The sequence below is a fragment of the Pistacia vera genome, unplaced genomic scaffold (genome assembly GCF_008641045.1).
Source record: "Pistacia vera cultivar Batoury unplaced genomic scaffold, PisVer_v2 Contig19, whole genome shotgun sequence".
In the NCBI taxonomy this organism is placed as follows: Eukaryota; Viridiplantae; Streptophyta; class Magnoliopsida; order Sapindales; family Anacardiaceae; genus Pistacia; species Pistacia vera.
Genome location: NW_022195990.1, coordinates 444228 through 471780, shown reverse-complemented (window position 1 = coordinate 471780; position 27553 = coordinate 444228). Strand labels below are relative to the sequence as shown.

General features: G+C 34.2%; 3 protein-coding genes across 6 annotated transcripts; 2 read left to right on the top strand and 1 right to left on the bottom strand.

The window, feature by feature from the left end:
• Window positions 1–3856: 3856 nt before the first annotated feature.
• Window positions 3857–6366, top strand: LOC116127209. Its single transcript, XM_031412863.1, has 5 exons — window positions 3857–4065; window positions 4547–4809; window positions 4920–5131; window positions 5586–5850; window positions 5925–6366. The coding sequence occupies exons 2-5, from the start codon at window positions 4549–4551 to the stop codon at window positions 6231–6233; spliced, it is 1047 nt and encodes a 348-aa protein (XP_031268723.1). The 5' UTR covers window positions 3857–4065; window positions 4547–4548; the 3' UTR covers window positions 6234–6366.
• A 541-nt stretch (window positions 6367–6907) lies between these two features.
• On the bottom strand, window positions 6908–14025 carry LOC116127212 (probable sodium/metabolite cotransporter BASS4, chloroplastic). The gene is made up of 13 exons (XM_031412865.1): window positions 13746–14025; window positions 13338–13445; window positions 12905–12972; window positions 12217–12295; window positions 12044–12102; window positions 11889–11957; window positions 11256–11369; window positions 10588–10609; window positions 9670–9737; window positions 8506–8591; window positions 7859–7988; window positions 7340–7441; window positions 6908–7266 (listed from the first exon to the last, which is right to left on the bottom strand). The coding sequence occupies exons 1-13, from the start codon at window positions 13996–13998 to the stop codon at window positions 7192–7194; spliced, it is 1233 nt and encodes a 410-aa protein (XP_031268725.1). The 5' UTR covers window positions 13999–14025; the 3' UTR covers window positions 6908–7191.
• A 1475-nt stretch (window positions 14026–15500) lies between these two features.
• On the top strand, window positions 15501–27090 carry LOC116127213 (probable aspartyl aminopeptidase). Of its 4 annotated transcripts, none has more exons than XR_004127590.1 (11): window positions 15501–15806; window positions 15892–16027; window positions 16363–16635; window positions 17977–18124; window positions 18678–18917; window positions 19559–19691; window positions 20552–20733; window positions 21797–21909; window positions 22484–22591; window positions 22917–23034; window positions 26959–27090. XR_004127590.1 is itself a non-coding variant. In XM_031412866.1 (9 exons), the coding sequence occupies exons 1-9, from the start codon at window positions 15521–15523 to the stop codon at window positions 22590–22592; spliced, it is 1620 nt and encodes a 539-aa protein (XP_031268726.1). In that variant the 5' UTR covers window positions 15501–15520; the 3' UTR covers window positions 22593–22786. The 4 variants fall into 4 exon arrangements, 1 of the variants encoding a protein (XP_031268726.1); XR_004127591.1 differs by having other exon boundaries at window positions 22849–23034; window positions 26987–27090; XR_004127589.1 differs by having other exon boundaries at window positions 22849–23034.
• Window positions 27091–27553: the final 463 nt, after the last annotated feature.

The following is a 27553-nucleotide window of genomic DNA, read 5'->3' as shown; positions in this document are numbered from 1 at the left end:
AGGAAGCAACGCTCAGGATTTGATCAGGCAAGAAACCAAAACGACAGTGTTTTTGTGCTTCATATTTAACAATTTCATATAAACACAAACTGTATCTTTTTTTTTCTTTCAGAAATCCTAATCCTGCATGGGAACGGAAATGTATATATAAATTAAAGATTTCTCTCATTTTTTATCGTTTCCTTTTTTGTTCTGGTGCCAAAAAAATAAATAAATAAATATATTGGCTTCTGTCATTTCTTCTTTTAGCAATCTTGCTCAGCCAAAAGGCTTCTCCTTATCATCAAGAGTTAATTTAGATTCAAGTATCCGGGCGGCAATGATCAAGAATAGGTTCGCTGAAACGATTCTGAGGGCTCAAGACAAGATGATTCAAAGTAATTCAGCGGAGGAAAAAGGAAGAAGGGTGAGGTACTTAGAAGCTGGAATTAGAGATGCGCAGACGAAGTTGGAAGAGCAAAGGCGAAAAGAGCAGAGGAAGTTGAAAGAACGGGACCTTGCTCGACAAGCAATGGCGAAGATTGTACAATGGTGGAGTGGAATGATGCCCTGGAATAGGCACATGAATTTGACAAGTTAATTGGTTCCAAGTTGACAGGCTAATTGGTGGTAACAAGATTAGGGAATTGTAGATGGAGAAAATTGTATTTGTAGAGTGGAGTCATATAAATATGAATTGTAAAGTTCATTTTCTTTTTTCTTTTAGTTGATCCCCTTATTTCATACATAGATTGAGAAAACCACTATAGATGGAACGAATATGTTTCTGTTTAGCCTTTATAAGGTAAATATATGGTAACTATCAGGGACGTAACCAAAATTTTTAGTGAGTTAGTTCAAAACATTTAAGTTGATAAATAGTATAGAATATTCACTTTTCTTGGATTTTATCTAAATAACCAAACCTCTGTGTTATCAACACAAAAACGAGAACGAGAAACAATGCCATTATATGATCAATCATAGTAAATTTTAAAATTAAATTTAGTAAACTTTATGAAATTATGCATGCGGTTGGAAATTTCTTAAAATTTGCATATTTCTATGAGAAAGTCGTTAGATTCTTCATTTTCATCTTATATGACCCATTTGCCAAAACAAAAAATTTAGGTCCCAAAAAGAATTATCAAAAATTAAGAGATAAATTAGGGTCATATATCAATATTTATAATATCTAAACCAAATACTATATAATAAAATTTCTTGTAGTTTTTTATTACAAAAACTTTATATTCAAATTATTTACGTAAAAATAAATGTTGGTAATCAAACAGCTGAAAAATTAGGCTCACGGGTTAGATTTTCCAAGCGACTATCTTTCTTTTCTTGGGCTTTTTTAATAACCCCGGAGTGATATGCAACTCTATACAGCCCCATGATCTTTGGAAAGCGTTAAATATCCCCCTATGGTTGTTAAGACTTAAGATTTGACAAATAATCAGTATTGGAAATTACAAAAATCTCCCCAAGACTGTTCAATTTAAGTAAAAAGAGGAAATTCTTATGTGATCACCATGATTAATGTACATAACTAAAAGTAGGTAGTTTTTTTTTTTTTTTTTTTTTTCTAGTAACTAGGGTGTTTGGGTCAGCTTGCGAGTACCTCAACCAATCTCCGAAATCTATTGAACACCTTACAAGCTCAAAGGATCAAGTAAGCCATAATATGGTAAATGACATCAAGGTTCAAACCTAGGAAGAAACTCAATGAAATGAACAAACTTCATTAACTGCCCGGCTAACCCCTTGGGGTTAAAGTAGATAGTTTTGTGTTATTTTTAGTAGAGTTTCTATCAATTTATTTTGCATAGCAAAAGGCTTTAAATTCATAAATGAAGCGAAAGGTAGAGTAGATGAACACTATTCAGGACCTCAACTACTATCCTTTAATCTCCCAACAACCCTCTCTAATTTGCAACAAAAGGCTTTAATATAATTAAGGGTGGGGTTGAGATTTTAATTTAATAATTAAGACTTACCCATAAATATAGTTAATAGGGAAATTAATGTGGTACCAGGTATGGAGATAACAGGTTGTAATAAATATAGAAAATATTATATAAAAATGGTTCTCTTAAACATATCCCACTTTTATATAAGCAATTTTAACACTCTGTCAAATTTAAGTTATATAGTTTTTAATTAATCTCATAATGTTAGTGACCTCAAAATCTTATAATAATTCTTTTAATACAATTAATTTTCTATAATGCAAACAAATAAAAACTAACCCTAAGGGTGCGTTTGGTTGGGGGTTATATAAGATTACTGAGGTAATGTCATGTTATATTATTTAATTACTATGTTTGATTGTCAAGTAATATAAGATTCTAATAATCTTTCAATACCTATAGTAGTTACTATTGATAATATTGGAAGTAATCTGATTACCTCAATTTTCTTAGGTATTGTAAGATTATTTGGTTTCTTATTTTTGTTACAATTTTCTCTCTTATTAATAAAATTTTTGGATAATAATGCCCTTGTTTAATTAAGTTTTTGGACAATAATGTCTTTATATTTAAAATAAATTGTAGACCACCACCACCACCCAGCCACCACCACTAGCAGTTGGCCAACCACCGCCAGCCGTTGCCACTGGAAGCTGTCGGAAGTCGCCGATATGGTTGTAGATCTGGCCATTAATAACCAGATCCATGATGGCCAGATTTACGGCCATCTGGCCGTTTTTGAGCCATCAATATGGTCGGAAATGACATATTGGCAACTCCCAAAGACTCCTAACAACTTCTGACGACTCCAAGAGGCAGCCGACGGTGGTGGTTGGCGGCCGGCAGTGGCTTAGGGTGGGTGGAGGTGATTTTGTTACAAATTAAAGTTTTATATAAGTCAGGGTGTTTTAGCTAAATCTGAAATGTTGGGGGTTAAAATGAATTATTCAAAAATTAATAATAAAAACAATACTATATTAATATTTAAAAATAAGGACAATTTAGTAATTTAAATAACATATCCACCAATTTATTCCAATTAACCAAACACATTTCCTTAAAGATTCACAGTGATCTTCAAGGTAATCTAACTTTCTATTAATATAACATTCTCAGTAATTCAACATTTTCTGAACCAAACGCACCCTAAGGGGTTGACTTGATGGTTAACAAGGTTTGCTCCCTTCATTAACTTCTTGGATTTAAACCACATTGGGGCAACCTACCACAATTATGGTTTATCGGAAACATTAAGCTTGTAGAGTGTTCAGTGGGCTCTGGAAATTAGTTGAGATGCGCGCAAGCTGGCCCGGACATCTCAGTTATCAAAAAATAAAAATAAAAATAAGGGAATGTTACTCTAGCTTCATTATCTTATTTAGAATCATTGTATTATACTTTCTGTAACTGTCCTGAGTAAATATAGTCTGTTTTACATTTAATCTACACAAATGTACTTTTAAACTTCACCCAAACGTTAATTGTTTTTGTTAGTGATATGAGATGTGACACTTACTAATTTCCGTAGATGGTTATTGAACTTATGAGTTACCAAAACAAACCCCTTTTTTTTTAGATCATTTTGTAAAAAGAAAAAAGTTCATTTAAGACTTTACCTACTCAATTCAATGTTTCAATTCAACAACTATAATGGATATGCTTAATTACAAAGACATGAGTCAACAAAATGATGCTGTGTTCACAACATTAAAGTTCTTTAATGCCATTAAAAGGAAAAGTTGTTGAACAGAAATATCAGAAAAAAATCTCAGCTTCATAAACTCTTTTAGAATTAGTGGCTAATTATAAAATAATTAAAACAAGGCTCAAACACGAGCTTTACGTAGCATGATGTATCTTGTTGACCTGCGCAACTTTTTGCAAGTCATTGAAGCCCTTTTTTTCCAAGCAGGTTTGGTTTGGCTTCCTGCTTGTATAAATATGATTGGCTTAGCGTAAACTCTTTGCCATTCTTTTCATACTAATAAGCAACTTTTGAAAAAACAAAAATTCTGGGGCTGGTGAATGAATTATTATGTCATTGATTTGGGATTAAGCAGAAATATCAGCTTCTGCAAGTAGAAATCACTTGTTCTTCATCAGTTTCTTTCAGGTTTTTCCTCTTTCTCTCTCACACACAAATCAATATACTGGTTTCATGTAAAAACACTTTTTGTATTTACTTCTGATGCTTGAAAGCAAAATATATTTTTCATATCTTGATTTTGGTGAAGACCCTTTTGGCATTTTTAATTAATTGAGTCAATTGTGAAAGCAAATAATGATGTCCCACAAAGAATACTGTAAATATGCCTTTCTTTTTGGATTGCTCGTTTGTCTATTTTCAGTAATATGAATCGAAATCCCAAGTCAAATAAACATAAATATATGTTTTAATGTAACTGTGACATAAAATAAATATATGAGTTGTGCTTCTTGTATGTGCTCTTGTTCTGTAGTGCTTGAACTATCTCATCATTATTAAATGTTAATAGTGGAAGCATTACAGTTCTAGTTCGATTGAGTTTTTATTTGATCAAAAAACCATTTCTGCTTTGAAGGGTCATAATTTTTTTATCCAAATTTTTTTTTAGAAATGATTCGGGGAATTATAGTCGTCTTGTTGATCGGGTTTCTGGCGTGGGCATATCATGCTACCGTTCCTCCACCTCCAAAAATCTGTGGCTCTCCCGGCGGCCCTGCCATTACAGGACCTAGAATAAAGCTGAGAGATGGAAGGCATTTGGCTTACAAGGAGCATGGCTTGCCAAAACATTTGGCCAAACATAAGATTATCTTTTTCCACGGTTTTGGCTCTTGCAGACATGATGTAGTCATTTCACAGAACCTCTCTCAAGTACTTCAACTCTTTACCTAATTTATTATTATGATTCTGAAATTTTCATTTGTTCCAAGTCCAGAATGTAGTGAGTTAACTTTGATGATGTTGTGTATTTTTCATTTCAGGAAATTGTTGAGGAACTTGGGATATACATTGTGTCGTTCGACAGAGCAGGATATGGCGAGAGTGATCCGAATCCGAAGAGAACCATAAAGAGTTTGGCGATGGATACAGAAGAGCTTGCTGATCAGTTAGGACTTGGATCCAAGTTTTATGTTGTTGGGTATTCTATGGGAGGTCAAACAGTTTGGAGCTGCCTCAAGTTCATCCCCCATAGGTAACAATAACACATCTAGATTTCTCAGATATAATTTACTACGAAATGAAACTCTTCGACATCAAATGGCATGGTTAGTAAGCGTGTTTGAAACATCGGATGAGGACAAATACGAATGATTCAATGTACTAGAGTCTAGAATTTCCCATACAATTGGGTAAAGTCCGCAGTTAATTACATGGTATTAGAGTAGACGAAAATTCTCTAGTCATGACGTCCTAACATTAATTTTATCAAGATCATGCTTAAATATCATTGGGTTCCTCTGTAATATTAATACAATCCCCTAATAATAAGTCCACCACTGTTTAAACATTATCTTGATATTAACGTCCTGACTAGATAATTATTCATAGAGTAGATATTTGATATTCAAATCTGTCATCGTATTTGAATCTAAATTGTTTAGAATTGGTAGCTGATCTTTCAAGCTGGATTTTTGGAGTGTTCACAGGCTAGCTGGAGCAACACTGATTGCTCCAGTTATCAACTACTGGTGGCCTGGATTTCCCAGAAACTTATCGACCGAAGCTTACAACCTACAGTTACCACAGGATCAATGGGCTCTTCGTGTCACCCACTACGCTCCATGGCTGACCTACTGGTGGAACACACACAAATTATTTCCTGGATCTGCTGTTGCAGCAAGTCATCCTGAAATCTTCTCTCCTCAAGATATACAACTTTTCTCTAAGCTTGCAGGGAGACAAACACACAAGGTACTCCTAATTTACCCTCTATTCATTCATAAAATTTCTTTTACTTAAGGCTCTGTTTTTCCTATTTTATGCAGTCACAAGTGCTTCAGCAAGGAGCGTTCGAGTCCAACCATCGTGACATGATGATAGGATTCGGGAGCTGGGAATTTGATCCAATGGATCTCCAAAACCCTTTTCCTGATGGTGAAGGCTCTGTTCATATATGGCAGGGTGATGAAGATAGGCTTGTGCCAGTAATCCTGCAACGCTACATAGCAAAAAGACTTCCATGGATTCAATACCACGAGTTACAGGGTGGTGGACACTTGTTTCCACTTCTAGACGGGATGAGTGAATCTATCTTAAAGGCTCTCTTACTTCATAAAGAAGTAACCTCAGTTTGATTTAACTAGCACGGACACTTTGTTCATCAATGTCATTTACTTACAAAACTATTCCGGACTTATCTAAGTCTGCACTCATGACACTTGCTTTCTAGAAAGCACAAAGCAATGAATTGATGTTTTTTTCGCATCCCGTGAACTCAACATTTGGTTTCTATATAAATTATTTCCTATTGAGCTATAATTTATGTTAGCAAACGGCTGATTTTATGAGTGATTATTAATCCGTATGATATCTAACAACCTAAACTGTTATTGTACTAACGGAACAGACCTCCTCCAAGAAATATAGTAACACTAGACAACAGAGAATTTAGCATTCCATGATCAAGTCAAAGAAAATTCAATTTTGTAAGTTGTTAAGTTACAGAGAATATGTATGCAAATCAAAATTACGGAGTACTTACAGTCAGAATTTTGGTGGGCATAAAAATCACGAGACATTTAAATTACAGAGGTTATTGATTATCGGTCATTCAATTGACAATTGCTTGATCTTCAGTAATTATCAATATTCAACCATTTGATTAAAGATTATTGAAAATCATATTTGCCTTTAATCCTTCAGCCATTAAGTTTCAGCTAGGATATATCAGCAATCATTCACCAGCAGCATTTGATCGACTCAAATCCAGCCTTACACATAATAAGATATTTATTTGAATTGAATTATAAATAAGTCTCAATACAAGGTACTAGGATGAAGATTGTCGGTGTCAATCCAAACTTATAAATTAACAAAAAATACAAGCAAATAATCTTGATAAACAATTAAACATATATTGACATGCACAAAAGAATGGGCAGATGTGGATAAAATAGCAAGTGAACTGACCAGATAACTCTAGCAGATTTAAGCTTTTTGCAGTTATAATTTACTTGCAATTCCACGGACAATCAACATGTTCTTCAAAGAAAGCTGCTCATATCAAAGTATTGTGGTCTGTGTCCCCGTTGTTCAAGCTACCTTGAAATTGTTGGATGAGAGACCTTTCCGAGGCCAGAAGTTGACAAGAATAGAGTCCATGATGATCTACATTGTGTTTCAAAAGTCAGAAACAGTAAAGTTTCAAAAAATGGAAGGATGAGAAAAATAATGAATTGACCTGAATTAAATGCGCAGCAACACAGGGAAGAACCAGTAAACCAGATTCTCCAAATGCACCACCAAGCTGCTCCACAACTGCCACCATCACAGGCAGAGTTTTCTACAAAAGAATGTGAGCAATATAAAGCAAGGTCAATTCAGAACAAAACAGCAGCAGAAGAACTATTTTTATTAGATTACAGGAGGAAAGACGATTCAAAAAACCAAGTTTCCACTTTTCCGCTTATTTTCCAGTGGAGATATAAAGTACTAAAATAAAGTTATAAATTCCATGTTCTTATCTCAAACTTTGTATCCAAAGTGATGTGTCATAATTTACTGGTAACATGTGAAGTATATGGTTGTGAAAATGATGTGTATCTATAAACTAAAGCCACATTACTTAGAACACAAAAGTTGGTATAGAAACTTGAGATGTATAGCATAAGTCAAAGTAATATCTCTTCAAGGAGAAAGAATTATGCAAATTTGTGTATTATGATAGTATTGAAGAGAATTAATATTCCGTTCAAGGGACCTGGCTTGCAACAAGAACAACTGCACTGGCATTCTCTTTCTTGGCAAAGACTGATTGACTGCCACCAGAGACAGCTGAGAGGCTCCTTACGGCAATAGCATTAAAAGCTAATAGGATGAGATGTAGAAGTCTGCAATACAAGGAAATTCCTTTTGTTAGTTGATATTAATCTTTTGAAGTTCAAGAAGGATAACAGTGCAACCAAATTGCGAGTGCATGGCCAAAATACCCCAACCGACCCCCGCACCAAGAAAAAAAATAAATAAATAATCTGATATAAAAATGTTTAGAAGAAACCATATCAAGGTTTTATCAAACTATTCAACCTCAGCTTAATAAACATTCAATATCAAATATCAAATCCTGAGAGAGATGGAATATGTCACATGAACAAGCACATTCAGAAAATGACACCTACATCAATTCTACGCATGAACAACCTGTAATCGGGATAATATCATAATAACAAAATCGTTACAGTTGCTACAACGTTTATTCCTTAAATGGAGTGCACAACAGTTTTTTCACTTTTATGGTAGCTTGATATTACCATTGAACTGGAATATTAGAAACAAAATATTTATAAATATCAAATAATCATACAAATGCACCAAAGAGTACACGGGCATTAACGCTGAAGAACATACATTCCCATTCCAATAGCCACAAGAAAAACTGTGGGCTTAACCATTAACAGCAATGACCTTGACCTGCTCACTTGTATCCAAGGCACCTGAAAGACCACCATGGTTTTAGAGATTAATGTGATTTCCAACCAAACAGCGAAAAAAATCTACCCTATTTATGACATAACATTCATATTTGCTTCTTCAGAAGCGGTTCTGAAGATTAGATGCTATTTCCAAGATATATTCCAATTTTGAGTTTTACGGGGTTTCACATGCTCAATTGTAATAAGAAAGTATTAACAGAAAATTCATGGAAAACGTTTACATGGAAAAGAAACATTGTGAAGATCAATGCAATATGTAAAACAAGTGTAGGCAAAGATCACACAATGATGCAAACCACAAAAAACACAAGAACAACGAAGAGAATTTCAGATAATCCTTTTTTTTGATACACCACACTTTTTTGTCTCAGCTGGTGGCATGCAATAAAATTTAGCTCCAAATTTCCCAAAATAACAGTGCCATTGAAGTTTCTTCTTATTACATATACCATTTGTGACTCAAAAATGTTCTTAGCACCTTTCAACTAGCTCATGCATAATATTTTCTTTCCTATCCATTTTCTTCAAATAAAAAACTATAGTACCATATCCAGTTGAGATTTTTTACTAGTTAAACCCAGAACCTAGTCCATCTGCAAGGATTCTATTTGTACAACCACCAAAGAACATGTGCTAGCCATTGAAGAGCCATCCAGCTGACATAACTTAAGAAAGAGAAGAACAAAAACACTAATGAATGCATGAAGGTCTCAAAAATATAAAGAAAACCCTCTTTCTTCAAGTCATACAAGTGCAAGCAAACATATTTTCAGTGTTTTCAAGGAGATAGAAGCAGTGAAGTTTTGTTGGAATGATAATTCAGGTTAAGCTTAGATACCATAATAATATAGACCAAAGATTCTTATAAAACCATTTAGATCATGCCAAAAATCTACAGATCCGAACATTGCAAAAAGGGATTGTAAAACCAAATCTCTGTCTCATGAACACAAAATCTAGAATGACAAACAGTGCCATTATATTATAATTATGGTACATTTTGAAATTGAACTAGTAAATTATATGAAATTATGCATAATTTAAAATTAAAAAATTCAAATCAAGGTAAAAGCCTAACCAAACTGAGGAAGATCGCACTTATATTTGAAAAAAGTTTACGGTTTTGATCAACAAATTCTGCCAAACCTGCAACGAACATATACTAATTGGATAAATGCCATAAATTATTACGTGATTATTGGAGGAATGCTTTTAAAGAGGTAGAGTACTTGCAAATGGATCACACATTTCTTCATTATCTTCATGTTAAGAAGCTCTGAGCTTGCCTTTTTAGGAGAAAGCGGTTGCAAATTGCTTAAATTTAGCATTCTTCTATGAGAATGTTATTAAAGTGTGGGCAGATTAGGATGGGAGATAAAAAAAGGTGGTTTCAAATTTCTTCATTTTCCCTATTCTTGATTTTCAGCAGAGAGTAGGCTTCTTTTCCTGCTTTTGGAATTCTTAAATGAATCTAGTTCGCTATGCTCATAGAAACCTTTGGCCTTCTATTCATATCAAATCCATTTTAAATTTTAATGGGAACTGCACATTTAATGATGACTAATAATGAGATGCTATATTTACAGGCATTAAAGATGCCGTTTAAAATAGACACCACCTTATTGTAATACAAAAAATTAGATTGATTCTAAATGTTAAGAAATTATTTCCAGGTTATCCATGCCTTTGTTTATGAAACTAAAACATGATGTTAAAAAACAAGAAAGAAAGACCTAACATTATGTGCTAGTTTTTAACAAACAAGTTCCTTGGTAAAAGTCTTACAATAGGAACTTCCTTCTTTGTTTCTTACTATTTTAATTCATTTTGTGGTCGAGGAATCGCCAATAACACCTTGCTTACTTTGCTATAACAGTTTTACCTATTAGTTACTTTGAGAACATTTATGCTTAAGGTCTATCTGTCTACTCACATCAGATGTATCAAAAATATTTTTGAAAAGAAAGTGATAGGGGAACGGGAGAGAGACACTCACCTCTGAAGGATTCTCGAAAGACCTGTAGATAAAGGCATGAATTACTATTTGCAACAACAAAACCTTGTGTACACATATATGGTATAGCATATTAATCTTTTTATATTATTCCATAGCATTAGTACTTTTTTTATCAAGAAGTATCACAAAATGAAAAAACTCTTCTGCACTCCCATTTTGAACAAACTGAAGTGTGCAAAACATACTGTAGCCCTCCTAGAATGTATCTAGGCATTGTCATGCACCTTCCTGGCCATATCAAATTTTCCTAGAGTAGTGATAAGATGGAAACAATTTGTCTGGCCAGCCCCAAGATGTTGACATGACTATTTCTTGATGCACATGCAAAAAATGTCAACTTCTGAACAAAGAGTCAAAGTTCATGTCCAGTTCAGCAGTAGTTCACTAACAATGATGTAAATTGGACAAAGGTAAAAGGACTAGACTTCCTTCACTTTGCTGTAATCTAATTCGCCAATCTTTGATACACATTCGAAAGCCACTCTACAACGCTGCATCAACAACACCCCACCCCCCCTCTTTCCCAACCCAAAACTCCAACCAAAATAATAATAATATAAATAAATAAATAACACATGCACTATAATTTATTAATATCACAGGGATTTTCTTCTTTCAAGCTTTGATAAGGGCAACGAAGATATCACCTTTCCCAAAATTAGAGGGACTAAAAGAGTGAGAACAAGACTTCTGAAAAGTTGCTCAGTTGGAACAGAAACACCAACTCCAGAAGCTATGAATCTTGAGATAGAAAATGGAACCTGAGACCAAAAATATGAATATGACATTAGCAAGAAAAACTGAAGCAAGTGCATTCTATGAAGTAAAGAAACCAGTGAATAAGATAAATGTGCACATGTATGTATAAGAGTAAGGGAGATAAAAAAGACAACAAGAAAGTGCATCACACCAAGCCAATTATGCTGAATCATTCAACTTCACAAGGAAAGTTCCAAATTTGATTATCTAAATTAAAGTGAAAATACAACGTGCATGGATATACATATCAAAGAAATATAGACAAGAGAGTGCCTTATATAATATCAGCAGCAACTCAATGATCAGAAAACCATTCATCTGTACCATTAAATTGATATTTTTTGCAGTCAGCAATATCTAGAGACTGTTCTGTTGCAAGTTTATTGATTGCACTCCAGATCTTGTAGATGTGAAAAAATGATCCAGAGACCACCCAGAAAAAAAAAAATTGTTCGCCTAATGCATGTCAAATCCCAAATAGTTCACATATATAAAATGTCACTCTTGCATGAGTAACTTACAATCAAAATTCCAAGCAGATTTGATATTACTGTCATTGCAAGAGCAAGTGCAGAATTTCCACCAGCAAGCTGCAATGAGAAATTCAAATCACTATTAAACTCAAAAGCGTAAGATGTGTGGTATTGCAACTATGATAAACAAAGGATTGGCATACAAGAGTAAGAGCCACTCCACTTGATAATGTAGTTGGCATACAGCTAAATATCGCCACTCCTGTAACCAACATAAGTGTAATGAGTTTCACAACTAAGCTCAGAATATAAAAAAAAAAAGAAAAAAAAAAAAAAAAAAGAAGGTTAAGAAAAGAAGTAAGGTCAATAGCCAAACCTGTAACAAATTCTTGAGGCTGGAGATGGACTTGCAATATTAGCTTTGAGAAGCATGGAGTAAATAATAGAATCGAGCACTGCATTGATAAGTGGAGAAGCAATTTAACATGTATGTCAGCATAAGGGATACTTGTGCAACTGGGTCGCATGAACACTTTTATGATCAAGATGGTTCTAGAAGGGAAAAAAGGAGGCAACATTAAATGGGAAACTAACATCACATTTTTGTGTTCTCAGCTTTCATGGTCTTCAACAGGACATTTTGTCCTTCCCAGCATCTGTCTTCCACTTCAATAATGCTATTATTTACTCCCAGAAAATTGAATGCAAAAAAGAAAATGAAAATTGAGGAATTTTTTCGTCTTAAAATTTCTTAAAGCTGCAACATCTTTAACACGAGTAGGTTGTTATTCAAGGTTAGCATTGTAAGACATCCAATTTAAAGCTTCCTCTCCAATATTGCCACTTCTCTTCCTGGTTATATTTTTATCTATTTTCTTTTATTAGTTCTGTGATACAATATCCGTGCTTGAATCTAGTATGCCAAATGCAGAATCAGTTTACACATCTAAATAAAACCCAAACTTGAAAAGACGAAATTGAAACAAAAATCAATTAAGAAAACAAAATACCATAGCGAATGAACCAACAAAATGCATAATGGCATGTAAGATGGAAGGTCATACTAGCCCAAAAATTCCAACAGGCCATGCTTCAGCCGCAGCACCAATTTCTCCACTACGCAATGTCAAACCTATATTAGGAAGCAAAACAAAGCCTAAGATGGAAATCACAAAATCACATAAACTAATAAGTTAATAGTGAGTTTGGGAACGCTTTTGACACCATTAAAATAGTTTTCAAAAGATTGAAGGTGCTTTTGTGTTAAATTCTTAGCACCTGATAAAATGCTTTTTGAGATTAGATCTTCATAAGCACTTGACAAGCGCTTTTTAAAAGCATTTCTAGATAAGAAAGCAGTTGAGCTATTTATTAAAAAAGTACTTCTCAAGAAATCATATTACATAGTATTTTTGTAGAAAGCCTAGTTAACCCAAAAGCGCTTTCGTATAAAGCATTCCAAAATTTTGAAACAATTGAGAGATGCAAAATCTGTACCTGAGATAATGAATATGACAAATGTGCTAACTTTTGATAGATGATATTTATCAGCAAGACAGCCTAGACTAGGGTTTGCAAGTCCTAATGTTACTCCACCTATAAGAGCTGCACATAAAAAAAATATCCATTATTAATCAAATTCATATGTGCTTTTTCAGAAAGTGCTTTAACACCATTATAGGCTAAAAGCCCCTTACGTCAATTTCTAGTATTTGGTTGAAGTGGAAGACTTAGAGGTGCTTATAGCAGAAGCACTTGCAAAGTAATTTTTTTTTTTTTTTTTTTAATTGAAGAAAGAACACTAGAAATAGCTTTAGAAAATAAACAATTCACATGTGATTTTCCAGAAAGTGCTTCCTACAGAGGCGATTTTAAGTAAATTTCAAAGTTTTCGGTTAAAATTACCTAAAGGAAGAAAATTATCAGCGGCGAACTTCGACAAGGGTTTTGCCCAATTAAAGTCCTTGGGAGAACCCGGAACCTGATCGGAAGGTTGAGTAGCTCTAATGGGTCTTGAAATTGAACGGCTGTGGTTGAAACTGACGGAACGACTAAGGAGAACCGAACGATTGGAAGGGAAATGCAGGTTCCGGTGACGAAACGACGGCGTTTTAGCTGTTTCAGGTGCGAAAATTAGGGTTTGGAGTGTTCCCGCCATTGGACAATTGAAGTCAACTGAACACGATAACAGTCGACAACGGTTCTTGGCTCTAAATTTTGGATTTTTTAAAGAAAAAATAAATATAAAATTGCCAAATTAATTATTTAACCTTTCGTAATTCTTATTAGGCCCACATATATAAGGCCTTATTAAAACAAAAGTTTTAACAGAATCAAATGACGAAATGAAATTTCAACCCTTCAAAAAAGTATAAAAACTTTAATATTACCCCCAGCTTATCAGATTCAATTTCGAACCAACAACTTGATAAAATAGTTTTCTAAACATGTAAACCTTAAAAACTTACAAACAAAACCCAAAAGACTTAGAAAGCATTAAACCTCCTTTGCATGAAATTCATCATCCATCCTCACATAGTTAAAGACAAAAGCAATAGGAAGTTCATCACATCTACCCCATTCAAATGCCTTCTCTCTTGCTTCCTCCAACTCAACAATAGTAGCAAGCAAGTAGAGGAACATAAACTAATCACCACAACATTAGCATGATATACACATTTTAATTTAGTATTTATATTCAGTTTTAAAATAGATTATAATTTAATTTGAATCATTTATTGAACTTTAACCATGACAATCTAGTATTAAGAGTAAGCATAATTGTTTATTATTTAATTTTTTAAAGAACTTAATCATATAAAACATTATTGCATATAACTCAACTTATTTTTCCATTCCGGCCTTGCTTCTTCCCTTCAATTTCATCACAAATTTTCATAAGACATCAATAACATCAATTGATAAGAGAAGAATTTGAATTGAAAGCAAATTAAGTCAAGATTTAGGGTTTAGGTTTAGGGTTTTTGCTCTCTTCACATTGAAGAGTTTTTTCCACGTAAAAATTTTCTTGTATTTCTTTTGAATTGGATATTATTTTCAACACATTTGCTCAAAGTTCTGTTTCTCATAAATTTATTCAAGTAAGAAAATATTGTACTATTGCATTCTTTTTTTTTCACCTTCTTGATTATATTATTTTATTTGTTCAAAGTTTAATGATTTTTTAAAAGGTTTTAATAGTTGATTGACAAACAACGACGGAGTTGTAAAGGTCCCTTGGGCTAAAATCCTGGGTTCATCACTGGGAAGGGCACTCCCCATCCCCACCCATATCCTCGCAAAAAGCGGAAAATCCCCGTATATTGGGCAAGATGGGACGAGGCCCAGATTTCTGAGGCCCATTGCTCTGCCTATTTAAAAGTCAAATTCTGTTATAAAGGTTATGTTTTATTATATTTATTTATTATATTATATTTTATTATATCTACATATTGTATATCTAAATTCCTTTCTAAATCTCGTTTCTCATTAGAATTTTCATTTTAATTAAGGTTTTGCTGTTTTATAATTACCGTATATATGGTTAACTAATAAAAAGAAAGGGGGTAAAGTGACATTTCCCAACTTTATCATTTTCCCAATTTCAAATAAATCTGCACAGAGAAAGCAAAGAGCATGTTCCTAACATATAGTATCCACACAACAGAACAAAAATACAAATGGCTGCTGCCGCCATGACACTATCTCGTCTTCAACTTCTTCACTCTCCATCTCCAATTATCACCAGACCTTCAAATTTGCTCTCCAAACTCTCTCCTCCTCGAAGTTTTTTGTCACGCGCTTCCACGCGCTCTTCTCCTCGTTCCTTCCACAATTTCTCCACAGCTCACTGTTCCCGCTCTGACTCAATCAGGACAGTGTCTCACACTTCTTCGACGAGCGGCTCCATAGTCGGTGATCTTCTCGACTATTTAAACGAGTCTTGGACGCCGTTTCACGCTACTGGTATATCTCAATACGTTGTCATTTTCTATAATTGAGGAATTTTTTGGATTTTGAATTTGACAGCGGTTTTGTATGTTATTTGCAGCTGAAGCGAAACGGTTACTGATTGATGCTGGTTTTGATTTGCTAAATGAGAATGAGGAGTGGGAGCTCAAGGCTGGTGGACGATATTTTTTTACTAGGAATATGTCTTCTTTGGTTGCTTTTGCAGTGGGAGAAAAGTGAGTTTAATCAATCTATTTCTTAAAATTATTAATATTTCTTTTTTTTTCGTGTGAATTTCGAGAACTGTTATGTTATGGATACCACAATTTTATTAGAAAAACATCATTTTGTAATTTTTTGCAATGCTATACTTCTAGTTTACAATGTTGTATGGCGTATGCATTTGTCTAAATTTAGTGTTTTTATATAGCGTAGTTTGATGTCTATAAAGTGCTTGATGTCTATAAAGTGCTTTTGCTCAAAAGTTCTCTATACACTTTCAAACACAATTTGATCTGCTTAGGACTATTGAGAAGATTTTTTGAAAGGTTTTCATTTTATGCTTTTGCAGGTACACTGTTGGAAATGGTTTTTATGTTATTGCTGCACACACTGACAGCCCTTGTCTTAAACTTAAACCCAAGTCTGCGTCATCCAAGGCTGGTTATTTGATGGTGAATGTGCAGACCTATGGAGGTGGTTTGTGGCATACTTGGTTTGATAGAGACTTAAGTGTTGCAGGAAGGGTTATAATCAGAGGTAGTGATGGTTCTTTTCTGCACAAGCTTGTCAAAGTGGAAAGACCTCTACTACGAGTTCCTACATTGGCCATTCATCTTGATCGGTTTGCTTCTTTTTCCTTTAAAGAATCAATTTTGTGTGGCATCACCGAGTATGATGACTTAAAAAATTATAATGATTTATCATATTGGCTTAAAAAGTTATGATGATTGATCATATTATTTATATCTAAAGGTAATATTGTATCCTTTTTTTATGAGCATTACATTTTCTTTCTGATCGAGATCCTGCTATGTGTATTGATTGTAGTAACTCTTCACTTTTTTCCCCAATATTAACAAATGGAATTTTCTCTTCCTAGAGGATGCTTAAGTTTCATATACTGATCAATGATGAAAGTATAAAGAAATAACGAAGAGAAAGATAAATAAATTACCAGGTGAATTTGGTTTATTTGTATTAAAAAGTTGGAGATCATCTTGACCATAGTTATTAAAACATCTTGCCACCTCATCTTAGCAACTTTTTACTTCCCCCTAAATTACTCAAATCACCTAAGATCAACTGTTTCAGGGCAAGAAATGGTGGACTGCTACTGTCCCGCAGTATGCTGTCATGCTCATAGTAGTCAAACACTAGGGTTATTAAATCTTTCAATTGTATATTAATTGGAGATGATATCATGATTGTCCAAATCTTAAAGTATTTTGCATTGTGGTCTTTCTCTCTCTCTCTCTCTCTCTTTGATGAAATCAATTAAATCATGCGCGCGCGCGCGCGCGTGTGTGTGTGTGTATATATATCGAGAGAGAGAGAGAGAGAAAAATTATTTATTTATTTAATATTTTAGAAGTATTTCAAGTTATGAATAGTAGAACAATCTGCTTGTAGTTCATATGCTAATTTCATAGTAACCTGAAATCTGCTTCAATATTATAATTTTAGACTTCCTACTTATAAGAAGTAAAAATTCAGGTTCACCAGATGTGTTAAAAATTAATGTTTTGTAGCTGTTGAAACCATGGATAGTCACAAGTTCAGAATACTTTAGCTATAGTTATATTCTTTTTCTTAAATTGGGAAGATTTATTAGTTCTGCGGTTATGATAAGATTTTTTTCCATTAATTCTGATTCTGTAATAGGTTCTCATCGTATGCATTGAAGTCATTTGCTTTTATCTGACGGATTGGGAATATTCTTGTATGCTCACTTATGTATGAATAATACTACATATACAAACTCAACCCATACAACCTGAGGTGTTTTAATGTGAGTGGATAATTTCAAATTAGAGATAATTTAAACAAATTAGAATGATGATATGTCAAACATATAGGGTTGCCACATCAATTTGTAGGGAATAGTTTGTATAATTCGTTTGTATATGTAGCATCACTCCTTATGTATTTCTTTCACTTCTCTTTCTTGGGTTGTTTAGCACAGCACTGTGAACAAGGATGGGTTCAAGCCAAATCTGGAAACTCACCTCATTCCACTACTTGCAACCAAATCAGAGGAAGCATCACAACAGCCAAAAGAGAAAAGTAGTTCGTCATCTTCTAAGGCTGCTCATCATCCCCTACTTATGCAGGTATGTCTTTTCATATCTCTACTGTCAGTTGGGAAGTAAAGGTAAGTGCAGAAAGATAACTGGTAATGGCATGACTGGAAACTGAGCTTGCCTTATCTTTGGTGCTTTTTTCCTGCACCAATAACGGCAAAGAAAGGTGTCTGATGGATATAATGGATGTTGAAACTGTTTTATTTATAAAAATTCAAAAATTTTAATTTATATAATATGAAATAAATCAGCATCAATTAGCTTCTGCAACAAAGTGAAAATGAATCTGTTTACGGTTATTGCAAATTTATGAAATGTAATTATTAGCTGGCCACTTGTTTGAGACAATGGTGTGACTAATGTGGAATTCCATGTGAAAGGTGGAAGTGTTGTAGAATTTGTATTTAAATTTATTTGTAATACAAATTAGTAATCTATTGACTTTATTACTATTAAAAGAAAGTTTTCTTTGTATGTATATTATCACATCACATCATCAATCCCATAGGACACTCCATAACTATTAAAAGGTGGAAGTGTTATAGAATTTGTATTTAAATTTATTTGTGATATTAATTTGCAGATTTTGTCAGAAGAGCTGAGTTGTGAAATTGATGACATAGTGAGCATTGAGCTAAACATTTGTGATACCCAACCTAGCTGCCTTGGAGGTGCAAACAATGAGTTTATATTTTCTGGAAGATTAGATAATCTTGCTTCAAGTTATTGTGCTTTGAGAGCTCTTATTGATTCATGTGGATCACCTAGTGACATATCAAGTGAACACGCTATTCGTATGGTTGCTTTATTTGACAATGAGGAGGTAAATGTTTTCGCAATAGTTCATAACGTCAAATAAAATGAGCTTTATTCCTTCTTTGTATGCTTAACATGTGAACATGTCGTTCCCTTTTTTATACCTTTTGCCGAAAAGCAATTGGGCACAACGGTTAGGTTGTTAATAAGCTTATTAAAATATTATAATCGTAGGAATTATTACTTGTAAGAGCCTTAGCCTTTAGTGCTTTTTAATTTGCCGTTTTGTATCATGGAAGTCATCCCTCTGCCGGGTTTTCGCCTCTTTTGTGAACATTGGGTCCACTTTTGTATTTTCTGTCTTAAAAACAAGTATATATCTTTGATTTTATATTAGAGGGTATCATTAATGGACAGAGGGAGTTAGAAGGCCAAAATCACCATTCACCATTCAGATCAATTTCTGTAAGTTTTGTATCATTATATCACAAAGATAATGGAAGATGGGTATGCATGCTTCACTTGCATGTTATATTGTTAGGAACACCATACTTTCCTAAAGTGGCTGTCAAAAATAGATGTTGTTACACATTCTTGCTTCGTTTTCAAGTTCAGTTCAGCATTTGTGTGCGGGTAGTCTTTGGTATCCCTTGGCTGGATTGCGTAGTTAAGGCAAGTTATTTCTAAGTTGTAACTTCTGTTCAACAGGTGGGCTCAGATTCATATCAAGGAGCTGGTGCACCAACCATGTTTCAGGCTATAAGACGCATTGTTGGTTCCTTAGCACATGAGTACGCTGGTGAGAGTGCTTTTGAGCGTGCAATTCGCCAGTCATTTCTTGGTAAGTTTTAAATTCGTCCATTATAAGGCTATAAAACTTTTTAGTTTCTTAGCTGGTTTCGAGGTGAGAAATAGACTTTAAGAAGAAATTTTTTGCATGAGGTGAAATTTTTTTGACAACATTGAATTTGAGAATCCGGATGTAACCTATTGATTTTATTTAGGAAACTTTATATTCTTATGGGGAGTAATAAGGGAACTTTTATTTTTCCCCAGTTCACAGTAAGGCTGTTGACAAACTAAATTGTGGAGTAGTATGAATATTGTAGCTGACCAACATCTCCTTAAGTTAATCTTGGCATTTATGGATATTGAGGTGGACATTAGTACCAAACCGCAGAACCAGCTAATTGTTTAAAATACCTTATAGAATATGGAAGGGCTTTGGGGGAGGGAAAGAGAGATGAGATCTTCTTAGAAAGATACTACGTCAATTATAAAGAGCTAAGGATCTTTTTCTTGGAGTTTCTAAACGCTTGGTCATTAATACTGTATTGTTGAAGATTATGGTAAGATTTTGCATATCTTATTTCTTATAAATCTAGTTTTATCCTTACCATTTAACTTCAGATTTCTTGGCAAGTTATGCTTTTTTCTTGATTCCCATGCAATCGGCTTAACTTTATTCATGATTTAACTTTCAGTTTTTGCCTTTTTGTCTAAAGTCTGGTGTTCTACTGATCCTTTTTTTTTAATTTTCCTGATATGGTATATTTTATTGCATGGATATGAGGTAAAAAATACTTGGATTAGGATCCCTGTTAATTAAGACCTGTTAGATAAACTTGTGTTCACCCATTCTGCATTTTGTGGTACCATAACCATTAATCCTTCTATCTGACTTGCTCTCTGTATATATAGTATCTGCAGACATGGCCCATGGAGTTCACCCAAATTTTTCTGAGAAACATGAAGAAAACCATCGCCCAGAAATGCATAAGGGTCTAGTGATCAAGCACAACGCAAATCAGCGCTATGCTACCAGTGGAGTGACAGCTTTTCTATTTAAAGAGATTGCAAAAATTCATAACCTTCCAACTCAGGTAACTGCCAGCTGAGTTCTTGTAGGAAAGAGGGGGAATGTAAATTTCTTTTCTTGCTTTGATCATTGTCGTATTTGATTATGAAGATAATCTCTTGGGTACATTATTGAATCTTCTGCCAGCTCAAGTTTAGGTCTCCACCACACAGTAATATAAACTTTGAATGTAAATTTTTTTGACATTTTCAAGCTCTTGTCGCAGTGAACTTGCCGTCCATCACTTCAGTTAGTTGTGAATATAAGTAAACTCTAATTCTAATTTCTTTGTCAATTTTAGGTTTTAATGCTTTGTACTTAAGCACTTAAAGCCTATGTTAAAACTTCAATTGGAGGTGATCCAACTAATTCATACTTACACTGGTTTGCAAGTGACCTTGCTCTGGTGTCATCTTTGAGTCATCCTATGATATTTTCATGTTCAACTCTTTGGTCTCATGTTTTTGATACAAGGTTTTAACTAATTGAGTATTCTAATCTGAGTAATCTAATATTCATACTGTTGAGAGTGTTTTATCTATCATATTGTATGTTAGCAAAGAAATATTTAAAGAGTGGTTGCAATGTATTGCTATCACTAACCTGAGAATAAAAGGCAGATTTAGGCATTTATCTAATGTGTTGCTAAGACATTTTGTGAAGTATTGCGTCTGGACAGAACTATAAACTATACAATCTGAAATCTGTTTATGGAGATTTGAGATTTCAACACTTAAGGTGACAGAAGTTCAAAAGAAAATTGTGTAATGTTTTCATGACCGTTGGATTAGGTTGTCAAACATTTATTCTACTTGTTTTTATTATATTCAGTTTATGTGCTTATCAATATGGGTCAATTCCAGTTAGGCATTGGCGCTATGAGGCCAGATGAAGTCAATAGACCTTTCCTTTATTGATGATATATAAGTGCAGTAAATTTGTTTGAAAAATCACGTTTTTTGCATATTAACCTTTCCCTTTTCAGGGAATCTTTTATGGAGGAACATAATATCATGAAACTGAGAAATTGTTTAAGCGTTGAAATATCAGATTTTCTAATTTTTATCTTGAATTATTTCTCTGTTTAGGAATTTGTGGTAAGAAATGATATGGGATGTGGATCCACCATAGGGCCCATTCTCGCTTCAGGGGTTGGCATTCGAACTGTTGATTGTGGCATACCTCAGCTTTCCATGCACAGGTATTAAGTTGATTTGTAGTTGATGTGGGGTAGGCTGAACTTTTTGTATCTGTTCATGTGAGAAAAGGAGCAAAATATTTTGGAATCAGGTCAGGTAAAGTTTTAGGCATTTTGTCCTAAGTTGTAGTGGGACTAGTATGTGCGTTGCTGTAAAGGATTTGCAATTTCTAGTTGTACGGTCTGTGGCATAATTAGTAGGGATTTACAAGGTTTTGTACCAGTAACTTCATTACGTATCAGGTACATTAGATGGCTGATTCAAGAACACCAACTAAACTATCATACATGCATATTACGTTCCTTTGGGTGTTGATTTCGGAATATGTAATTATGTTTAACATCTGAGATAAAATTCTATTGATCCCTTTCTGTAGAATCTAATCAAACTGTGATAAAATATGTATCAAACTGCAACTTCGGTATATTTTGCTGATTATGGTTGTCCGAGCTATTCAAGAATGTTTTAAATAATGCTGATAAACTTTAGCACCATGGCTTTTATTTTTTCAAATTTTCTTTTATTTAAATAAACTAAGGAAGCAATTTTTATTTTTATATTTTTAATTCCTTGCAGCGTGAGAGAGGTATGCGGGAAGGAAGATGTAGACATTGCTTACAAACATTTCAAGGCATTTTACGAAACTTTCTCCAGCATAGACAAGAAGCTAAGCGTGGATTATTAGTGAGTTTTTAATTACCATAATATCGGATAAGTCATTTTTTGTTGTATGCGTAACCAAGGGACAGAGAGACTAATTTATTTTCATTTTTTCATAATACAACTCTTTAATTCAAAATTACAATATTGATTTAAAAAATAAAAGCTTTTATTCCATTTTCTTCTTTCCCAATAAGATGGATACGGAATATAACATGAACTGTGGCTGATGACAAATCTTACCAAATTTGAATACTTTGTACGGACATTAACATCGGCATGAGGAAGATGGAGACCGATGTAGCCAAACAATCATATCTATATGATCAAGGTTTGTTGGTGTTAACAGAATTCTCAGATGAAGTCGAGGCATGATTCCGTTCACCATTACCATTGGATTTTGGGTACCCTTTCGACATTTTCTGCTTCAGCTCGGACAACAGAGCCTGGTTCTCCTGGTTGAGCTGGTGAGCTTTCTTCCTCAGCCTCTCATTTTCTTGAATCATGTAACAGTTCTGCAAATATAGCTTTGTGTTCAGCTTCTCCATATCCTGCCCTGAAATCGCACATAGAAAATAAAACAAAAAAAATAAAAATAAAAATTAGATAAACATCTCAAAGCAGGATTCTACTCAAGACAGAGTAGCAATACTAAATATTCCCTAGTTATTTCCGAAACTGGAAGAGAGTGAAAACTAGAAGGGGAAGATAAATATGTCTGGCTGAAGAATGAAATGTGCCTTAACAAGGTGAAACAAATAATAAATGTTATGCACGCCTGGATAAATGTTCTTCAAAGAACAAAATCATCCAAAAATGAATTTGTGACATGATAAATGTATGCATGCATAGATAATATCATTTCTTGCCCGTTTGACACGGCGAAATTAAGAAGTTAGGCGGGGCTAACGAAAAAGATATTGTTCGTTATAATTTTAGGACTAAGAGAATAATTAGCTATGAAATTAAAATAATAAATTGAGAAATGGGTGAGAAGCAAACTCTTAACCCTGAAACCTTGTTTTTCTGAGAGAAGAGAGAGTTAATTTGGAAACAGAAACAAATGAATGTTGTGAAGAATTGAAAGCAAAATGGGTGTCAATAAAAACAGGTGCAAAGCCATCTTGTCTGCCTTTTTCAAGCTGAAGAGGATGATTATAAAAAACTTTAACCGTCTGCACATAGAGAGAAAAAGGGATAAGACATGATTAGAAATGCAAAAAAAGCACAAGCTTTAGTTAAGTTGTTAGAGCAATGCACGAAAAAAGTAGTGTAGAAAGCAAGTTTATTGAGAAACTAAAAGAGAGATGCTTAGGGAACATACCATTTTTTTTTTGTTTCTAATCATAATGCATACACATGAAGTACGAGAGGTGATAAAGAAAAAGGATTATATATATTTATATTTGAAAAACCTCATGATTTCGTGAAAGTGTTTAAGTAAATATTTTCTTGCTTTTTTTTTGTTTAAAAGTAATTTTAATTTTTTTTCCCTATTTTAAGATTGTTTTTTCTAGACACAATACCTTCATATGAAAGAAGAGTGATACACAAAATAGCTTTTTTTTTTGGATATTTTGAAAAGCAGATGTGGATTATAAATAATATGTTTGAAACGTCTTTCGTCAAAGTGTTTAGTAAATATTTTCTTTTCTGGTTTTAAAGTAATTTTAAGGGTTTTTTTTTTTTTTTTTTTTTTTTTTTTTTATATCTAAGATTGTGTTTCTTAACATAATGTGTCCACATAAAAGAGAGAGTGAGATTTTTAAAATGGATGTGGATTATGATAGTATTTTGGAACAAAACATCTCTCTTGAGTATTTAGTAAATATTTTCTTCTTTTTATCAAAGTAATTCTAAGCAATGTTTTAAAAACCAACCCGGGTTAAACTCGTAAAGTGGCTGGGTCTGATGGGTCAAACCTGTGACTTCAACATAAAAAAATTCAAAATTTTTTATTTTCAGTGCATGTTAGCATTGTTGCTGTTTTAGGGTACATTAGCCATGTCGACGTCGACCTTTTTTTTGTTTTTTTCGGTTGTTTTCTCACCCAAAATCACCCCTCACCACCACTAGAACGCCCATCCTCTCCTCTTCAAAAACATACCCTTTACTCCTTTCATCACTTGTCGATTGCCAACCCGTCACTGCGTCGATCAACTGTCCTTTGTTGAATTCCAGCTCTATTGTGCAACGACAACTCCAACCACCCTTAAACTCACCATCTACTCCTTCAAAAACCCCAAAGTTCCCAAGCCATTCCACCCTCCAATTGTCGGCAATCAAAAGCTAAGGTTTCGTCATTTCTTGCCAAATTATGGCAATTCCAATGGCTAAAACTTATCAAACAACACCTCCCGACTCATCGTGATCCACTCTTCAAAACCCCCTAACCTTGATTCTTGTTTGATAGTTGAACGTTGGTCGAAGTCATCATGATTTGAAATTGGGTTCACTCGGTTTTTCCCTAAAACGGTTGGATTGCGGGTTACTACGTAACCCGATCCAATCACGGGTCATACTGGTGATTCACACCCTCAATTTTAAGGTCGGCCCAACCTGACTCAATCCATTCCCGCCGAACCGTTCAACCGAACGGGTCAGGTTGGGTTTTAAAACATTGATTCTGAGTGTGTTTTCTATCTTTAGATTGTTGTTTTTAGTATAATAACTACCATAAAACAAGAGAGTGATATAGAAAGGTCTTTATGAAATTTCCAAAAGTGTGTGGATTATGAAAGCGTTTTCGATAAGAATGTATTTCGAAAAGTGTGTAGTAATTTTTTCTTTTTTAAAAGAATAATTCAAGTGTTTTTCTATCCTGCAAGGCTGAAACTAAATAACAAGTAAACATGAAAAAAGACAGATATAAAATCGGTATTTTTGACATTTAAGAAATGGTTGTTAATTATAATGTATATTCGAATAAAACTTCTTTCGTAAAACCCAACATTTGTTGTAAAAGTACTTATAAATACTTCTTTTTCTATCTTTAAGTATTATTGTTTCCATACCTAATATATAACGCATGAAAGAAGAGAATAATGTTTGAAAAAAAAACTGCATATTTTGTATTCTAAAAAGGAGTGATTCAAAAATCTTTCACAAAGTGTTTAATAAATATTTTCTTTTTTAAAGGAAGATTTATTTCATTCGCTCTTGAGAGATGATGCTCAAGCGTTACAACAATTTTAGAAAAGCATTAAAAACTCCCCTAACAATGGTTTTTCTGGTATTTGTAGGGTGCTTTTTAATTTTGTAAGGGGTTTTGGGATATTTTTAAGGGGTTTTTATTATTTTAGGAAGGTATCTAATATTTTCCGAAAACCGTTAGCATTTTTAAACTCATCATCTTGCAGTGTCCGAATAAAATTAATCTTTAAAGGAATTACAAATGTTTTTCTATGTTAAGAAATGCTTCTGTAAACCCCACGGTTGGTCTAATGGTCAGAAAGTTTGCTCCCTTCTTGAGTTCTTAGGTTTAAATATTAGGTTTTCTACCACAATTAGACCTGGTAAATGGGCAGGTTGGGCGGTATGGTCCGGGTAGCAATGGTCATGGGTGGAACGGTCACGGTTAACGGGTGAAAAATTCTCGCGGGTCGACATTTTCATGATCCGTACCCGCCCGTGCGGCACGGTCCCCGTGAAAATGGAAGCAGCTTTTTACATTTTTCATATTTTTTACTGTTTTCCATATTAAACTCTTCCTAAGTTCTGACAAAGCAACATAAAGATGAATAAGTAAATAACAACTTTCAACATTAGAAAAGCTATCTGTAAGCCTGAGGCTGATATTCTAGTGTTTATGCTATAACAGAGGTTGACCAAAATTATCAGCCAATACAAGCATAAAAGATTCACTACTTTATGCTCTAACTTTATACCAAATCCATCACCAACTATCTCTTAGAAGTCCCTCAACCTTGACTCAAGCGGAAAAAGAATGGTGAAGTGAGGTTGCTCTTACGGAAATATCTAGCTCAAAGATCAAAAGTTTACTAACCTACACAGTAGAATAATAGGAATTTCAGAAACAATAAGAGTTAAGAACACACATGCACACAAGCAAAGACCTTGAAATTAAACAAAAAAAAAAAAAGTTCAAACATATTTTTCCTATTTCCCAAAACCAAAGAAGTTTAAGTTAAAGGTCCTGCCCACCCAGTAAGAGTTACGAAAACAAATAGTCAACTACAAAATGCTTAAGCAACCACATCCATAAGCTAACCATGGAAAAAAGAGAGACAATAGCAAAAAAATTCTCTTTAACTATCAGGGCCTTAAGAGCACTTTCTCTGAACAAATAAAGGTCCCAGTAGTGTCTTCAAAATTATTACAGCCTACAGAGCAGTTTTTTGTCATGCAAGATTTGTCTTTTCTTCTTTCAGTTTCAAACTTTCAATTCGTCTCTACAAGATTGGTTTGAATTAAGAGACCACACTGACCTGACTGCTGCCGTGCTGGTGCTGCCGTGAGAGGAGACTGGTGCTGCCGTGCTGGTGCTGCCGTGAGTGAGATCTGCTGCTGCCGTGACCTGCTGCTGCCGTGACCTGCTGCTGCTGGCACCTGCTACTACTGTGCTGGTGCTGCCGTGAGAGGAGACTGGTGCTGCCGTGCTGGTGGAGACTGGTGCTGCCGTGAGTGAGATCTACTACTGCCGTGACCTGCTGCTGCTGCCGTGACCTGCTGCTGCCGTTAGAGAAGTCAAAGAATGAGGGAGAGTGGAGCTGCTGTGAGAGTGAGAGAGTGAGGGAGTGAAGCTGCTGTGAGAGGACTGGAGCAGTGGAGGCTATGGAGCTGCTGTGGAAGAGAATGGCTGTTGCGTTTTTTGTTTTTTTTCTCTGATAAGTTTTGCTATTTTGGTTTAGATTAGGGTTTGAGTTGAGACTTGAGAATGAGACTGTGAGAGGACGAGACGAGTCATTCATAAGTTTTATTTTATTTTTTTTTTTAATTTTGAATTTGCGGGTCTGCGGGTACCGC

Bases quoted from the DNA above. Each gene is read 5' to 3' on its own strand.
- LOC116127209 (XM_031412863.1), top strand. From the start codon at position 4,549: ATGATTCGGGGAATTATAGTCGTCTTGTTGATCGGGTTTCTGGCGTGG. The intron at 4,810-4,919 runs GTACTTCAACTC...TTTTCATTTCAG, and splicing joins TTTCACAGAACCTCTCTCAA to GAAATTGTTGAGGAACTTGG. The intron at 5,851-5,924 runs GTACTCCTAATT...TATTTTATGCAG, and splicing joins CAGGGAGACAAACACACAAG to TCACAAGTGCTTCAGCAAGG.
- LOC116127212 (XM_031412865.1), bottom strand. From the start codon at position 13,998: ATGGCGGGAACACTCCAAACCCTAATTTTCGCACCTGAAACAGCTAAA. The intron at 11,958-12,043 runs GTATGCCAATCC...TTCTCATTGCAG, and splicing joins GTGGAGTGGCTCTTACTCTT to CTTGCTGGTGGAAATTCTGC. The intron at 8,592-9,669 runs GTTAGGCTTTTA...GTGGTCTTTCAG, and splicing joins GTGCGATCTTCCTCAGTTTG to GTGCCTTGGATACAAGTGAG.
- LOC116127213 (XM_031412866.1), top strand. From the start codon at position 15,521: ATGGCTGCTGCCGCCATGACACTATCTCGTCTTCAACTTCTTCACTCT. The intron at 16,636-17,976 runs GTTTGCTTCTTT...TGTTTAGCACAG, and splicing joins TTGGCCATTCATCTTGATCG to CACTGTGAACAAGGATGGGT. The intron at 18,918-19,558 runs GTAAATGTTTTC...TCTGTTCAACAG, and splicing joins CTTTATTTGACAATGAGGAG to GTGGGCTCAGATTCATATCA.